The sequence below is a fragment of the Amblyomma maculatum genome, chromosome 11 (genome assembly GCF_055883805.1).
Source record: "Amblyomma maculatum isolate TAMU_Amacu chromosome 11, ASM5588380v1, whole genome shotgun sequence".
NCBI lineage: Eukaryota > Metazoa > Arthropoda > Arachnida > Ixodida > Ixodidae > Amblyomma > Amblyomma maculatum.
In genome coordinates this window covers 105,414,934-105,433,097 of record NC_139354.1, presented here as the reverse complement: position 1 = coordinate 105,433,097, position 18,164 = coordinate 105,414,934, and the positions used below count along the sequence as shown (strand labels likewise).

Here is an 18,164-nt window from a genome sequence, read left to right as displayed (position 1 = left end):
CGCGCAGGGTTGCCAGGTTGGGCTATAAATAGCCAAATTGGGCTACTTTATGTTGTGGTTGGCGGGAAATATTGTTGGTTGGCTATTTGGCTATCTTTGGGCTATTGTGCATTTTCGCTTGAAAGGTCCAAACCATTTCAAAAGCCTTTTCTCCAGAAAGGTTTAGCAGTGGGCCGCGATGCTGTGTGTACAGTAATAGCAACCAGCGCACTTTTCTTTCCTAGAAGATACTGCCAGTGTACATTCTAGGCCCACACTTTGGTCTCACAAGCTGTTTGCAGCACTGCGAAAGGCAGCTAGGGTAACCTTGTCCAACCCGGATCATGTGCACAATAGGTAATTTGCTTCTGTGCATCTCTCGCCCTGCGAATTGGTGTTGGTCCCACAAGCTGTTTGCAGCACTGCGAAAGGCAGAGGTAACCTTGTCCAACCCAGATCATGTGCACAATAGGTAATTTGCTTCTGTGCATCTCTCGCCCTGCGAATTGGTGGGGGTAATAGTAGGAGCACAAATTATCTATTATAGTGCGCCGAGCACAATTGCCTATTCTAATGCACGAGATCCTAAATGGGCCAGGGCTTCCCTGCCTCACAGTGCTGCAAAATTCTTGTGAGACGAAGTATATATTTCGACTGTCAGAAAGACGGGCCTTCGCAGCCTGTGGTTCGATGAATGTTCGGCATAGGGGATTAGGGTACAGATGAGTGAATGGGGGACTTCGCACATGACGGGGTTGGTAGTGAGGTGTGCCTGGACAAAAGCTCGAAGCTCTTTTCCTTCCCTTTCCTGCTTCCCGGCGTTGCCGATGGTGTTAAAGTGGTCTATTGAATGGACAATTTGCAGAACTCAGCTTCTCTGTAAGGCTTGTTTTCCAACAGAAATTTCTCGTTCCAAGATGCGCCACTCATTATTCGAAGAAACGAGCAGACGGAAGTCTAGCTCCTTTCTAAGTAAACCCTTCAAGATCACTAGGGGAAAGGGGGTCGGATGGGAAAATTGTTTGAATACCCTTTCTATGTGAAATAAAGAATGAGGATTGTCCAGCAGCCAATTGGTTCTCGAGCATGACTGAATACCATTCGTCGCACTTCCGCCCTGCGAAACGTTCGCGACTTATTGTGAGTGCCCCCTTAAGAGGTGCCTGCTTCTTTTCATTTCACCAAAGACTGGGAGTGAACGAGACTTTTCGATTAGAAAAGAATTCCGCAAGTTGTGCATTCGGTTCGTTCGCTGAAACCGTCAACATACCCCCCATTCAAACACACGAAAAGCAAGTACTGGTGACAATTCAAGGCAGTCCTGTCCATCTTACATTCGGCCATCTATCACCCCCGCAGTTTTAATTTCCCCTGCACCACTGGCAACCACTGATTCCGCAGCAAGAACTTTGAGCACAGCGGTGGAGGTTTAACAGTCCGCATATAGTGAAACGTGCTTCTCGACGCCACTATGGGCAAATGGGCGAAGTACGCGCGGACGTACAGAAAAGAATGGGAAAAAGATCCTGCATTCAAAGGTACGTTGACCATCTTTAATGTTTTAGTGCTTGTTTGTACCAGTCCAAAAATTATGTTCCGCTTTTCGGAGTGCATTCCATGTGACCATGCCAGTCTCGATCATTAGCGCGTGACAAATTTTTCTTTTTGATTACAGATTGGCTTACGCGCTCACCCTCAGGGGATATGGCCTTTTGCACAGCCTGCAAAACAGAGCTACGTGCACACGTGCAAGATCTGAAGGCACATAGAAAAACCGAAAAGCATGCTAGAAGCATGCAGTCGTCGACTGCACCCGAACAAAGGCAAATGGATAGATTTGTCACCTCGCAGCCAAGGGCCGCCAGCAACAGACATGAAGCGAAGATTGCGGAGCTGCGTTTGGCGGCGTATGTCGCCGTACATGGTTCGCTTGCTACCGCTGACCACCTGACGCCGCTCATCAGCGACTGTTTCAGAGATTCGACCACTGCGTCGTCGCTATCCATGGGAAGAACCAAGTGTACGGCGTTAGTGAACAAGGTACTTGGACCAACCTTCAAACAGATGCTTTTGGATGAGCTGAAGGGAAGAAAATTTTCGTTGATCCTGGACGAAAGCACAGACGTGTCTTCGGCAAAAGAGCTTGCCATTGTGGCAAGGTTCTACTCGAGCGAGAGCAGCGCAATTGTAACTGCGTTCCTTGGACTAGTTCCAGTTCTGGACGCATCATCTGGAGGACTTTTCTGTGAGTTGAAAAACTTCCTCGACAAGTCTAATCTCTCTGTCAGTGACTGTGTGGGTATAGGAACTGATGGAGCCAGTGTGATGTGCGGGCAGCACAATAGTCTGTACACAAGAATGAGGGAAGTTAACCCAAACATCGTGTTGGTAAAATGCGTATGTCACTCCCTTCACCTTGCTTGTAACGAGGCAGTGGATGTACTACCCACACAGATTGACTACCTTGTTCGGGAAACCTTTAACTGGTTTTCCCACTCTCCAAAGCGTCAAGAGTTTTATAAAAGCATTTATGCTGCGATTAACTCTGGATCAACCCCCAAAAAGTTGGTTGGTGTGTGTGCGACGCGTTGGCTTAGCATTGCTGGTGCTCTCCGTGCAATTCTTGACCAGTGGCTGGAACTGAAGGCGCACTTCGATGTCGCAAAAACAGCTGAGCGTTGTTACTTAGCTAAAATGTTGAGTGAGATGTACAATGATGACCAGAACTTTTTGTATGTGCAGTTCTTGAGCCCCATTGTTAACGAATTTGACAAACTCAACAAAGTATTTCAGAGTGAGGACCCTGATCCATCAAAACTTTTCGAAGACTTAAGCTCGTTTGTGAAGTGTTTGCTTAGGCGGATCGTACTTCCCGATCATGCATCTCCCGATTCAGCTTGGGAAAGCCATTTGATGCATGTTCGAGCCTGTCAGCTGGGAAGCGTCTTTCGCGACTCCTTAGAGAAGTCTTCCCTCGGCGACGACAAGAAAATCGCCATTCTTGAGCGTTGCCGAAACTTTTTGGTCGCTTGCATCAAAAGCACATTAAAGCGCCTTCCAACAAATTTTAAGGTATTAAGTGAACTTCACCTCTTGCACTGCAACAATATTGCCAAGTTTTCTTTTGATGCATTCTACAAGGCCTTTGCAAAATTCATAGATCCATCAGTTGTTTCTGCAATGGAATCCGAATACTGCCTTTTGCAATGTAAGCTTAGTGAACTCCGAGACGACTCCGTGACAGTATTTTGGAAAAACGTTCTGCGTTCCAAAAACAGTGCTGGAGTCAGCCTATTTCCGTTGCTGTCGGAGCTAGCCATTTCTCTACTCACGCTGCCTGTATCCAATGCTGCTGTGGAACGAGTGTTTAGCCATGTCACTCTAACAAAAACCGACTTGCGGAACAGAATGTCTTTGGAAACCTTGGAAAATATTTTGCATGTGAAATTTGCACTGCTGAAAAATGGTAAATGCTGCAAAGACTTTGTGCCGTCAGATATTTTTTTGGAGCGCTTCAATACCGCCGCAATGTACAGTGAGTGATGTTTGGATACTCTTTTTTACATTCATTTGGAAGTGAATTCAAAACTTCACAGCAGACATGTTAATAAATGTTTGAAATAAACTGTGTACTGTAACTATGAAGTTTTCTGTTTTGGCTATTTGGGCTATTTTTATGGTTCGACGTTTGGCTATTTTTGGGCTACATCGAGCAAAAAATTTGGCGGGTCACGCTGTGAGTACCTGGCAACCCTGCTAGCGCGCGCTCTCCAGAGCAGGCGCCCTTCACAGCCGTCTCGATCATCGCCGCGCGCGCGCCGATCGAGGCGGCCGTGCGCCGGGTCTCAGCAGTACCGTTAAAAGATCTAGCCAATCTTTTGACGCCGAAGCTCCCCCCTAGGTATATTCAAACAGATCTGTCCAATATGCGTCCAAGCTGGAATTTGATACTGGCAGACTTTTTGGATGCAAGCAGAGCAACGTTCATGTATCGCTTTGCACACGGACGGCTTCCCATCCGCAGCAAGGCATTCACACGAGCGAGCTTGCATCCAGTTTGCCCGTTCTGTGGTGGTCGTGAAGACCTTGTGCATATCTTTACACAATGTCTTCTCCCAGCAGCCCTCCTTCGACGAGTGGCTACCTTGTTTAGCATTCCAGGAGTGCCATATCAAACTGTCCGGTACCTCAAAACCCGTTACCCAGGCATGCTGTGAAACAGTTTGTGCTCTTGCTCGTTGAGTGCATGTACCAAGTCTGGTCTGCCAGGTGCGCCGCTGCTTTTTCGCGCAGTGTCCCAGGCCTTCATGAGGTACTCGCACGAGTCCGCAGGGAGGTCTGGTTTCACCTAAGCCGTGAGCAGCGTCACCTCAGCGAGCAAGACTTCATAGACATGTGGAGCAGGCCACCGATTATTTGCGAGGTTTCTGGGCGTACCATAACAGTGTCGATATGAAGCCCTTTAAAGTTACAGTTGTCCTTCAGGACATCCGAGGTCCAAAGAAGGTCCGGTCTCCCTGTGTTTGGCCTGCTATCACAGCGGGGACCTTAAACGCAGTTGGCATAGTGTTCGGTGACTGCTGTGTGCGTGTCACCACACGAATGCCCCCTTGCCAGGGTACGGCCGTCATCCCGAATCAAAATCCTCCTCCCCCTGGACATCCGGGAGGAGGGGGAGGTACCGGGGATGATGTATGAATGATGACGGGCAGATAGGTTATGTGAGACCTTGAGGTGCGGTGCCTTCTGGTGCCAAACCTCCTCCCATCTGACAACGGTACCAGAGCCTTGCATTTTGTCGCAATGTGTTCAGGTTAAAATATTACTCACTGCTGAAACATAATTACCGAATGTTGACAGGGATTTCCCGCCAGAATAGTTTCAGCTGTGAGTGTCATACACCACATATACGCGATTTCGGCGTTGGTTCAACTCGCCGTCATCTCCGTGTGTCCGTAGTTCGTCACATTTGGCCACTCAGCGGCATGCTTTATAAAATTTGTAACTAGGCGGCGGACAGGAACAATTTTGGAACAGTCTGTGTATGGTTTCTTCGCAGCGTTGACTGGACTGCGAGCTGCCGGTAAACTTGAGAAGTGTGGCAGCAGCTGTCTTCCATGTATTTTCAACTTCAGCTGCAGATCAAATTAACTATAGGCGGCGGAAGCTGCAGTCTGTGTGGAGTCTTTGCAGCTTTGATTGACTTGTAAGCTACCGGTAAACTGGGGGAGGGAGGTAGCAGTTATTTTTTTTTATATTTGGCGTTGAGACGGTGCCGTGTTCAGCTGCCATGGTGTGTCACCATACGTACACGATTTTGGCGCCGATTTAACTCGCCTTCACCTCCTTGAGTCCATCAGCCGTTGACAAAAGTGCGCAACATGCTTGAAAAAAAAATTAACTAGGCTGCGGAAGCTGCAGTCTGTGTGGTTTCTTTGCAGGTTGGACTGAATTGTAAGCTACCGTGAAACTTGAGAAGCGTGGTAGCAGTTTTTTTTTATATTTTGCGCTGAAACGGTTCCGTTTTAACTGTCAGTGCGTGACACCATTTGTACGCGATGTCTGCGTTGGTTGAACTCGCCTTCACCACCGTGCTTCTATCAGCCGCCGGCCAAAGAGCGCAACATGCTTGAAAAAAAAAAAATTAAATAGCCAGCGGGAACGATTTAGTAGCAGTCCGCGTGGCAGCAAAACACATGGCAATATGTGCCGCGCGCGCGCCGCCCGCCCCGCTGGAAAGGAGGAAGCTGCACTCCCAGCAAAAAAAAAAAAAAAAAAGCGCGCGCGCGCGCACGTGACGGCGCTCGGCCAATGAGAGGGTCGAACGACGAAGGAGAGCGCAGGAGAGGAGGCGGGCGGCAAACTTCACATGTTGGCGCTACTTTTAGTTTATTGAGGGGTTTTACCGGAGCAGCGGCTGCAGCGCCACCAGCGGCCGCATTCCAGCGCGTCGTCTGCTACTGCTGCAAAACAACTCCTTGCACCGCCGGCTCGCTTCGCGGCGCCGAAACAACATGACCGGACGCAACAGGCTGGCCCCAAAACGATCCTTATCCACCCGGTGAGTCGACGGGCCAACTTTCTCCAGACATCAAGGGATGCGATCGCCGCCGAGCTCTCCAAACATCCAGGAGTGGCGCACGTTCGCGTCAATATCAGGCGCAATGTGGCGGCGGTCGACCTATTTCCGCAAACCAACGCGGAGCCCTTGTTGGCCCTCAATACACTTTGTGAGGTCAGGGTCCGCACTAAGATCGCCGGAAACAATTCCTCCTATGGGGTGATATTTGGAGTGGATACCGGCTTTGCAGAGGACATCCTGGAGGGACTAGAAAGCAGTGTTCCATTCCTCAGCTGCAAAAGGAGCGGCGAGAATATAACCATCGAATTTGAGGGAAAGGTACCCCCAACACCCCCTAGACTTGAAGGCCGAAGCGCTCCTACTGACCACGTGATGCGCGTCATCGTCTGGAGGCGGCTGCGGGGGGCCGACGGAGGAAGGGGTCGTTGACATCTTTGACAACTCTTGTAGGAAGGAAGGGAAGTGACAAAAGGAACCGGCTACCGAAGGAACCGCGTTTGCAGGATATTCATCCGCGGCCGAGGAACATGACGATTTTGAGTTCTCATTTCGAAAACAACGTTTACTAAATGGCTGGATAATTTCAGACATGATTATTTTTTCTCAATGAAAACTCGCAGTTACACACAAAACTCTTTGTTTCCACGCGTTCTGGTCTGTACTTTGTCACGCGGAAGAGGGTTCTGCGGCTGTGTCCGCCGAACTTTTTTTTTTTCGGCATTTCAGTTTTTCTTGTCGTGGCAGGGCACTGTGGGCATCTGGCTGCTGTTGCGCTTCACCTGTTGCGGGATTTTGTGCGCCTACTGTGACTTCGAGCCTTTACTGCTGGTTGCTGCGGCAATGGAATGGTTGTGAATGCGCTATGCCAAACAAGTGTTGTGTACCCCGCTGCCGCTGAAACTACACGGCAGAGTGCAAAGCCCACGTATTCAGGTTCCCGCAAGATGATGAACTGCGCAACAAATGGATACGTGCAATACCGCGACAGGGCTTCTTCCCTACGCAGAACTCTAGGGTAAGCGATCTCCATATTCTTGAGTAGTAATTTATTCTGTGAAATAGGAGTCGTGGTCAACTTTTTTCTTGACTTGATAACTGAAATAAAGTAATTTCTTGACGCCTGGAGAAGGCTTTTTTTTTCGTAAAAATTGCCGTCGGTGAGATCGAGTCAAGCATGATGTCTTCATTCAGCGCCGGCACCGTTCGAAAAACGACGGATAACTCGTGATTCTGCTTCGTCGAGAGAATTTTTTGACACTGATTATAATAGGTCGGACTACTATCCCTCTTTCGTACACCTAGGAAAGTGCGTATTTTGATATGCTGCAATGAACAAAAATCGTATATTCATTTATCATTACGTTTATGAATATCGTATTTATCCTATGTCACTAACTAAAATGTGCATGCGATAAGGAAAAAGTTAAGAAAAACGCTGTTTTTGGAATACCTCCCCTTGATAAATTTGCATTTGTAGCGCATAGAAAGAGCCTTCACTCATCAGCGGTGATATTTTTCCTTAGGTATGCGAGGCACATTTCTGCCCAGAGGACATCCTGAAGGAAACTTCCTACCTGGATGATGCCTCAGGGAGAACGGTCACAGCTCCTTTGCCCTATCCACGCCTTCGGCAGGGCGCTGTGCCGTCGAAATTCCCGGACTGTCCGACGTATTTGTCGACTAAGAACGCCAGAAGGGAAAGCCCAGAGGCAAAGAGGATCCGCTTAGACGCTTCAGCTATGCAGAAAGCCCTTGCAGAATCCGTTGAGACATTTAATCAAGAGGAAGACGTAGATAGAATTTTGCAAATTCAGGACATAGTTGCTCACATGCGGCTAAAGAAATCCCCATTATGGCACACTATTGAGGGCAACGAGCGCATCATTCTCTTGCACATAGTTGAAGATGAGGCCCCGTGTATTAAGTACTCTGTCACCATCAAAGCGGACTTGGTTGTTACATTCCGCTTCATGAAGTGCTTAACGACGAAGCTTGGATCTTGCTTACACGTCCCAGCTACCGCAAAGAGCAAGAGGGAGTTAGAAGAATTTCTAGATAGTGTCCAAACATGGGACAACAAACTGGACTCAACTTCTGAGAAATCGGAAGAAATCTTCACAGCCATCTTTGTCCTGCTCGATAAGCTGTGTGACTCAGAAACAGTGGACAGAGCTCGTGCCGTCCGGTTCATTCGTGAGCAGTTGAAGTTGATACCAGTGAAGAAGATTCGGAGGCGTTATTCACCTGAATTTATGGTCTTCTGTTGCCTTTTATTCACGATTTCGCCCCATGTCTACAAATATATGCGTAGCTACGGGAACGTCATCTTGCCGCACCCCATGACTATAAGATCTATATGCTCATCGTACGGAATGAACCCACAGCTAGAGCACGAAAATTCTGCATTCCTGAGGTACATGGCCACAAAGATTTCCGACTTGGATAACTACCAACGCACCGGCACGTTGATGGTAGATGAAATCCATATTAAACCTTTCTATGATTATAAAGGTGGGGGCATAGCTGGCGTCGCCCACAATTCACTTGAAGCTGCTAACAGTGCCCTCGTTTTTATGGTGCAGAGCCTAACCTGCAAGTTCAAAGAAGTGGCTCACATTGTGCCCGTACGTGGTGCTGACGGTGACTTCTTGCATGGTTTACTGAAGCGCATCATATGTGGACTCGAAAAGATCGGTTACAAAATAGTGTGTGTCGTAACCGACAACAACAAAGTGAATGGGAAGGCAATGGAGCAGTTCAAAAGCTCAGCACCTTGTCTCGGCGGCGATCACCCGACATTTCTTTATCCGCATCCATGTTCAGCTGAGAGGCCATTGTTTTTCGTTATAGACACTGTACATTTACTAAAGTGCATCCGCAACAATCGGATTCGGCAACGTAATGACCAACACTGCTTATCATTTCCGGAATTCCACGAAGAAATGACTGAAGAACGGCGCATGCTCGGCCAGCTCCTTAGGCATGCCTATACCTTGTCAAGAAAAGGGCTCTTTCCATCTGACATCGAAAAACAAAATGTAAAACTTGCTTTGCAAGTATTTAATGATACCTTGCCCCCCGCCCTTAGAGCCATTGCAGACAAGCATACTTTGAATCATGCTGAAGGGACCGCCAGTTTTATAGAGATAATTGTGAAATGGTGGAAAATTGTAAACGTGAAAACTCCATGCAAAGGCACTAGACTAAGGGACCCATTTCAAGAGCCAGTGTGTTCTATGAACGATCCAAAGATAGCTTTTCTTTCCCTGCTCAACTGGCTGGACGAGTGGAAAGAAGGAACCAAAAATTATAGCACCGGTAAACTTACGAAAGAAACACACGGTGCTCTTCATCAGACGACATACGGCCTCATTGAGCTTGCCAGGTACTGCCTTGATGAGCTTAAGCTATCTTACGTACTGCTCGGCAAAATTCAAACGGATGGCCTGGAGGACCGCTTTGGGAAGTACAGGCAGCTTGCAGGAGCTCAGTACCACATATCCATTCGGCAAGTGTACGAATGCGAAAACAAGCTCCGCCTGCAGAACACCTTGCCGGTGGTGGCCACAAAATCTAGAAACTGCACCGACGAAGACCAGCAGTGGGATGAACTTCAACAGGAAAATCAAAGGTCACGGCCAAACTGCAATGTGGTAGTCTCTGAGCAGACACTAACCAAAATCAAAGACCTAATTCCAGTATTGGTATACGTCGCAGGTTATGCCGTTTACGCCACGCTAAAAAAGCTCAAGTGTGAGAGTTGCCAGGCCGCCTTGACTGTGAGCAAGGAAATTACAGTCAACGTGGAGCAGAAGCACTACGAACTTATCAGAGAGATGGATCGAGGAGGTCTTGTGCACCCAGCAATGTTTGTGGTCAATGCTGTCGCCCACAACTACGCAGTAGTTGAGCAACTTGCTAAGAACAGCGACTTCCTTAGCATGCCATGTCAGCGCAAAGTTGTGACAGACCTGACGGTGGAGCTTCTCACGAGTGAAGACCGCCATGATTTTGACACTTGTGACTGCGGACACACAAGTGAACTGGTGTTGAAGCATGTGCTGTGGTGTAGCACCAATATACTACTAAAAAATTTCTGCTGTAGGTTGAATGATAATATTGCTGATGGCAGCGCAAAATCAAAAGAGAGAAAACTGAAAACACTAAGCGGCAAGTAGGTGGGCAGCCGCAATAGTGACATAAAATGTCAGTTTTGGATCTCTCTACGTGTGTATTTTGTGCCATAAATTAAGGCCAGCATATCAACACTGGCGCTTAACCCTTACAAAAATGAGTTTTGAAACTCTATTGTTGGACTATTGACCGCCTTTTGAATTTACTGAATTTCGATAGACATTCAACCCCAGCTGAATGCAATCTTTACAGGGCCAACAGAATTTTCATTGTGTTCTACCCAATAGACTTTTTGTGCAATTTTTTCTATGTGCTTTTTGTTGTCAGTTTTCAACGTTCACGAACAATTAGCGTGTACTGTTTATGCTGACCCATGTTTTTAAGTAGTTTTAGGCACAAATGATAAGAGCATGATGTGACAATTTCGTTACGAATTTTTGGTCTCACTTGTAATCAACTACTGGCCACATTCTGCAAAGGGAAATATAAGAGCAGCATGCAGTTGCGTGCTCATTCATGTTATATAAAAGCACATATTAACGGTGCACACTTAGCTCAAGCTTCGCAACACAGTGAAAATATGCCCTAAAAACTTCATGATGGCGAAGCCTCCACTAATAATGCAAATACATCGTTGAATGTCAATCAGAATCCGCAATGGATCAGCTTCTGTATGTCGCAGAAGGTAACTTTAGTGGTAGGACATATTTTATATTTATCATAAAACAAGTTCAGTGAGTCATCATACTAACAAACAGGATCCTAGATTGAACCTACCATGTAGGGCAGGACAGAGCTTTTTTAAACCAGTTCCAAAGTTCACTATATATATGCTTCAGGGTCTGACATTCTGCCCAAGCATAGGTATTTTTGCCCGTAGCTTTTTGCCGCAAAATGAGGTGCAGTCTGTATTGGAATCCTCCACCGCTGTATGTCTTTGAAGAATTTTACTGTTATTTTTTTTCTTTTCCGTCCTTTCTTAGTGGACACCATGCTAAAATGAAGTCACTTTAAACATTGAGGGGTTCTAATAATCACGGATTGACCCCACGCATACTATAGAGTTAACACGCATAGCAAAAACATTCGCGTATGAAAAAAAAAGAAGAAAAAAACAAGATTGCATGCGTCTTCTAACGGCGACTCTTCTTTTCAAAGAAGCATTCGGCCGCCGCCTTGCTCCTGTCCGCATCCCACTTCCCCCGTGCCCCGCGAACGGCGCCAGCATGTCCGGAGAGGTCGAGGGTCGCTTCCTGTCGGCTGGGGGGAAAAAAGGGGGAGGGAGGAGGGGTTGCTCCCGCTTGGTCTCCGCTCTCTGCCTTCACCGTGGTTTGTTTTCACGGAGATGACCTTGGCTTCAGCAGTCGCGCAGCGGGGGTGGCGGCTTTTCACCGAAGCTGTTCTTCTGCGCCCCGTTTTCTTTGCACGCAGACGCGGGTACGCTGAGTGCGGCGATGTGCCAGTTCAGTTGGAGTGTTCCCGCCACCGTGGTCGCATCTTGCACTGTGAACGAAGCACCGTATGTAGGTTTTTCGCTGGTGATTATCACGAAGATCGTTTTGTTCAAATTGGAGCGCGAACGTACGAATTTAAGTCTTCGGAGGACTCCGCTCTTGGGCGGCAGCTTCTGCGCAAGGAGGACGTGTTTAAGAAGTTCAACAGTCGCAGGCGTTTTGGATTCTAGGCGAAAAGCCGGCGCGGGAGGAGGGAGCGTCTGCACTTTGGTGAGTGTTTTACTTTTTCCTATTTGTGTTTGTGCCAGTCTTGTACAGTGTGTGCTACAAGGTGAAGCCCGCATGTAAATATTTCTAGCAGACAAACCAGCCTCGTCGGAAAAAAAAGGAGGGGGAGAGAGAGAGAGAGAACGAGGCTTGTCTCTACGTGGACGCTGGGGCCGATGGAACGCCAGCTGGAATGGCAACATTTTCTTTTTTTTAACCGGTGACCGTTTTTGACGGATTGTTCGGCACAGTGCTGTACTCTTTCGATACGCTACTCGCGCTGAGACGAACACATTATCGAGATCATAATATGCCTCTGTCACAGATTGTGGATTATTGAATCTGTGCAGCTCCGCCATTTTTGCAGTGTTTGTTTTTGTTTCCACTCATTTTAGTGCCTATAGTTGGTAATTTTGCTCCAAGTTTTCTGGATAGTAATGCGTGTGACCTGCGCTTTGCTATTTATATTCACAATGGGATCTTTGACGGAAGCATATATTGTTTATCAGGGAGAAATGAACGATGTGGTAGTGCTGCCGAGCTGTGGAGGCGGCGGTCGATACCGTCTAAGCAGTGAAAGACAGTGACAACTAATTTTAGACAGGAAATTTCTTGAGCTATGACGTGCAGCAGCGCACAAATGCCTTTGCTCTATTTTTAGGTTAGTATATACCGCAACTTAATTATGATTTATATTGTTTATTTCAGCATCACATGCGAGGAGTTCCCGGACGTATCAGCGTTTTACGCAAAGAACAGCCTGGCGTCATACCTTGCACATGAATTGAAATAAAGCAAATAAACAACCCAGCTCATGTTATGGGTTCACCAAAGATGCATATTTTTTCTTTCTCATTAACGCGTATTTTCTATTCTGTGTTCCCTTTCCGCTGCGGATTAACAGAAAATGCTGCGTGATCAACGGTTAGCCAGGAGCAGGCACGAGGTGGTTTACATTAATGCAAAAGTAGCACAGCACATATCCTTGCTGCGGTCAGTCAACACATTCTATGTTCTGCTCGACCAATCAACAATTTAGTCAGTTTAGTGTAGGTTAATGAGTGAGTAAGTATAATGGGGCTTAAAAGATCAAGATCTGTTTTGTTCTCTTATGCCTCACTATGCTTATCATTAACCAGCACTGATCAGACAGGATTGTTGATTGGTTGCCGATGTTGAAGATGTTGCCGATTATCGACAGACTTTCAACAGCGTGTATTGACACAACGCTTTCGAATTTCTATAGAAACCCTACATGCATTTTTGTAAGGGAAAGAGCGACAAAAACCAGCCTTAAAAGGACACTCTTCTCATCGGTCACATAAAGCAAAAAAAGTGTCTAAGCGGGTCCACAAAACAAGCTTTTGGAGGGATTTGCTTCGACTGGTGTCGTTCATACTAGATAGTAGATGTTACGGAAGCACACAGTATGCTGAAATGTCTTCCGCAAATATGGGCGCGGATTCGCACGCGCTTTCACTTCATGCTAGTATACGCCGACGCGCACCCGCCTCCGCCTCGTGACGTCACGGAGCGAGCGCTACGGCCTTGAAGTCTAGGGGGTGTTGGTACCCCCCAAAGAGGTCGCCCTATTTAAACTACTAAGACCGGTGCGTGCCTCGCGACCCCGCCCGCTACAGCGCCTCAACTGCGGACGCTACACACACGCCACAACAGCCTGCACGTCGCAAGGGCGCTGCCTCCGATGCGGAGAGGGCCACCAGTCGTCTACTTGCGAGGCACCTAGAGCCCGTTGCATCAACTGCGGTGGGGGCCACAAGGCGACAGAGCCGAGGTGCCCGCGCTGGCAACAGGAGCGGCGCATCTCGGTGCTTGTCACAGCTTCAGATGCACCGATCTCCCGCACACAAGCGAAGAAGGTTGTGGGAGAGGCAGAGGGAACCCCCCCCCCCCCCAACCTGCTCCAACGACAACCCCCGCAACAACGGAGCACGAACGCCTGGCAGCGAAACACAGCTTCACGCAAACACGCGCAGCAGCCGGCCTCTGACTCCCAGCCAGCGCAGATGGATAATGGGCTCCTCCCCCCTCAGTCGATCAGAGGGATGCTGTTATCAATGCGCTGACAGCGGCAGTACGGGCTCTGATGGGGCAACTGCCACACTCGTCCCCAGAGTACCAGCTGTGCGTAGCGGCTCTGGCGGCGCAGCAAGCCATCTCCCGCAATGCGTAAAACCGCGCAGTCGAGGCCGCGCATACTGCAGTGGAACTGCCACTCGCTGCGCCGCCGGCAGGCTGAGCTCGTGGAACGGCTTCCACAGCACCCCTTTGACGTCCTCGCCCTACAAGAAGCTTACTGTCGAGGAGAGGACGCAAAACTGCCAGGGTACATAGGATACAGCAGTGAAAGCGAATGTGGAATGACAGTCTGCACAGACTTCCCGTGCCGCAACAGCAGCCACCCCCTGGAAAACCTCGTGTTGCCCTATATGTACGCGCGGACATACCGCACCTCGTGCATGATGTGAGCGACATCGCGAGTGCACCCGTTGAGTGTGTGGCGGTGACGGTGCGCGTGGGAGACACAGACACCGGCGTGGCAAGCATATATGTTCGCCCGGGCACACCCTGGGATGTGACATACCTGCGCAAGCTAAGACACAAGCTCCCCAGGGACTGTGTGATATGCGGGGACTTCAACGCGCATCATGCCGCCTGGGGCTCTAGCCGCAACGACTGTCGCGGAAAGGAGCTGAATGCGACGCTAGCCGCAGGACTCCTCCCAATAACCAAGGGGCTCCCCACTTTCTGCAACCCGCAGGGAGCGGCGCCCACCGCAATCGACGTGGCGTTCGCAAAACAGGACCGCGCACGCACCTACGAGTGGACAATCGCGCCGGATACACACGGATCGGACCATTACCCCATCGCCCTCGTCTCACCAGGGACACGCCCCAAAACAAGATCATACAGGGTGGTGCAGTGGTCGCGATTCCGTGAACTATGCGCTAACATAGACTCCGGCGCGGACCTCCTCGGGTGTGTGGCGCAGTGTGCGCGCGACACTACGACCTGCAGGATGTCGTACGGGACCCCCGTCCCTGATACAAAGACTCTAAACCTCTGGGCCGACCGGGGGCGCGCACAGGAACGGTTCCTCCGCACGCGAACGGCGCCGCACAGAACAGTCTATAATAGAATCGATGCTGTCTGCCGACGCCACGCGCGACAACGGCGAAACCAAAGCTGGGCCGCCCTGTGCAGCACCCTAGAGGACCCACACAACCAGTCGCGCGCATGGCGTGTTTACAGAGCACTTCTGGAGCCCACTCTACCAAGGTGCCCCGTCCTCGCAGTGGCCATCCATCTCAGCATCGGAGCGGAGGAGCTGGTGGAGCGCTTGGCGGCGCAGTTTCTCCCGACGGCGCCAGCGACACGCCCACCTCCCTCGGCGCTCGCACTGCCAGCGCTACATCGCACGCCGCAGGTGCGCGAGCGAGTACGCGTCCTGTGCGATGCGAAATTCAACCCCCAAGAGCTGGACAGGGCGCTGCAGCCTCAAAGAAGAAACGCAGCGCGCCGGGCGAGGACGGAATCACATATCAAATGCTCAGAAACCTGGACTCCCCACAGCGAGCTGCCCCTCTCGCCGCCTACAACGAGGCGTGGGAGAGCGGCACCCTCCCGGAGAGCTGGCGCAGAGCTATGGCCATCCCGATCCTTAAAAAAGGTAAACCAAGGGGGCATCTGTCTTCCTACCGCCCGATTTCGCTGACATCAGCAGCGGGGAAGGCGATGGAGACCATGGCGCTGCGCCGGCTCGATTGGATCACCGCAGCAAGCGACACCAGTGTTGCCATTTTAGCGGATTTCCCGCTAAATTTAGCGATTTTTTTGAAGCCTTGGCGGGAAAATTTTGAATTTAGCGGCTAGCGGTTTTTTTAGCGGATTATGAATCTTTATTTGGCGGGTCTCGTTGTTTTGGTGGATTTCAAGCTTTTTCAGCAGATTTTTAGTGGATCTGAACGAAATGTTAAGTTCTGTTATTCTTCTCGGTTTAAAAGATGCCTGCAGGTTATGGGCGAGAAATTACGGGGGTGATCTGAAACAGCGGCAGCCGCGCCTGGTCTTTCGCGCGATGCAGTTTGGTTGGCGTGGGCAGTTATATGATACGCCTGGGGTAGTGCCCCCTGCGTATATATTCGCTTCTGCTGCCTCTCTGCGCGCGACTGCTCTAAGGTGTCAAACGATCCCATGCATTGCCCCGAGCGCGCCGAGTGCGTCGACCCTGCGAGGCGCGCGGATACAAACACGTCGACGCCGATCGGTCCGCAGTTACTTGACACGCGTACCAGCTTCGCCTGCTTCGTAAAAGCGCAGGTTATTCTGCCGTAATGGTTCTCAAACACTCCACTTTCAACGCTATCTCTCACTGTGTTTTCCCCTTCCCTTGCTCTCACTGTTATATATGTGATCGATGCAAAATAAAAAGCAGTCCGTGCATTGTCTGTGGTTCTTGGCCAGAAGTCCCAGTTTGGCTACCCGGTGAACACGTGCAAGGGACATCATGCCAAAAACGCCGAAAGTGAAGTATGCTCAAAAGTTTAGAGACGAATGGCTTAAAGACCCCGACCTACGCAGCTGGCTTCTCTGCAAGGTAACATCCGATGGACTGAAGGTTGCCGAATGTAAGTTCTGCCGTTGCCAACTTGGATGCAAATACAACGATTTGAAGGCGCACAAGGACACAAAAAAGCACCAGAATGCTGCTAAAATATTTGGCCCGTCTCAAAAGCAGATTACTTTCTCCAAAAGAGCTGAAAGCGATGCAGCGAGCACAGCAGAAGGCAAGGCGGCGTTGTTCATAGCTGAACATTGCAGCATCATCACTGCTGACCATCTCGCAGAATTCATCAAGCAATCATTCCCAGACAGTGCGGCTGCCCAAGGCTACCGAATGAAGAGAACTAAATGTGCTGCAGTGCTCAAAAATGTTCTCTACCCCCACTTTAAAGAAGACCTTGCATGTGATATTGGCAACAGCAAGTACAGCATCATTGTTGATGAATCAACCGATATTTCGGTGACAAAGTATTTGTCAGTTTGTGTGATTTACCACAGTGAAGAAACGTCATCAATAGTGACAACGTTTCTGTCCCTTTGCGTGCTAGAAACATGCGATGCGCGCGGCATTGTTGAGGCCATAAAATGTGCTCTGAAGGACCACAATATGAAACTAGAAAATTTGGTTGGAATCGGAACAGACAACGCAAGTGTGATGACAGGTGTGAACAACGGCGTTCATCAGCTGCTGAAAGCTGATGTGCCACACCTAGTTTTAATTCGCTGCGTCTGCCATTCGCTTCAACTGGCGACATCAGCCGCCGTGGCAGAAGGGCTCCCAAGAAGCTTAGACTACCTTGTTAGTGAGACTTACAATTGGTTTGCTAGGTCTTCGTCCCGGCAGCAAGCTTACAAGAAACTTTACGGCCTGCTAAATAGCGGGGAAGCGCCTTTAAAGATCGTGCAAGCTTGTTCGACCAGATGGCTTTCGATCGCGACAGCAGTGGAGCGAGTGTTGGACCAATGGGATGAGATGAAGGTGCACTTCCAAACTGTTAGGCTGACGGAAAAATGCTACAACGCGGAAGTGCTGCACTCTATGTACTCTGACAACGCCAACAAAGCTTATTTGCTCTTCCTGAAGCCAATACTTCAGGATATCCAAAGAGTGAACAAGTCCTTTGAAGCTAAGAATGCAGACCAGACAAAGCTTCTGGACGACCTCGTACGACTTCTGTCTGCCCTCATCAAAAAAGTGGTGCTTCCAACTGTAAACATCGACATAATCACGACCAAAGTAGAGGAACATCTTGATCCAAAGCCGTACTTAGGCTATTTGTTTGAAAAACACATGCAGGAAATGAAGGAAGCGGGGTTTAATTCCGAAGATGAAGACATATTGCGAAAGCGATGCATCAAATTCCTGGTTTCTCTCATCGAGCAGATACGCCAGAGGCTTCCTAAGAACATTGAAACGTTAAAAAACGTGGGACAGTTGGCGGTTGAGAAAGCCTTGTCTGTGTTGAAGCCTTCACTAGTACCACTCATGGAAGCAGTAGGTGTACCGCCAGCCAAGATAGATGCGGCCGAAAGCCAATGGAAGAGCATCACAACTGTCCCTTGGACGAATACATCATCGACTGAGAACTTCTGGTGTGAAGTAAAAAATTATAGAGACTCTTCTGGCGAAAACCCGTTCAGTCAATTAGCGGACTTCGCTATAT

The 18,164-nt window shown here is 49.2% G+C and overlaps 1 protein-coding gene across 1 annotated transcript; it reads left to right on the top strand.

The window, feature by feature from the left end:
* The first annotated feature begins 7,800 nt into the window (after nucleotides 1-7,800).
* LOC146174578 (uncharacterized) lies at nucleotides 7,801-10,510 on the top strand. Its single transcript, XM_084583731.1, has one exon. The coding sequence runs from the start codon at nucleotides 7,801-7,803 to the stop codon at nucleotides 10,237-10,239; it is 2,439 nt and encodes an 812-aa protein (XP_084439857.1). The 3' UTR covers nucleotides 10,240-10,510.
* The last annotated feature ends 7,654 nt before the right edge of the window (nucleotides 10,511-18,164 follow it).

Coding starts and splice junctions, on each gene's coding strand:
- LOC146174578 (XM_084583731.1), top strand. CDS start 7,801: ATGCAGAAAGCCCTTGCAGAATCCGTTGAGACATTTAATCAAGAGGAA.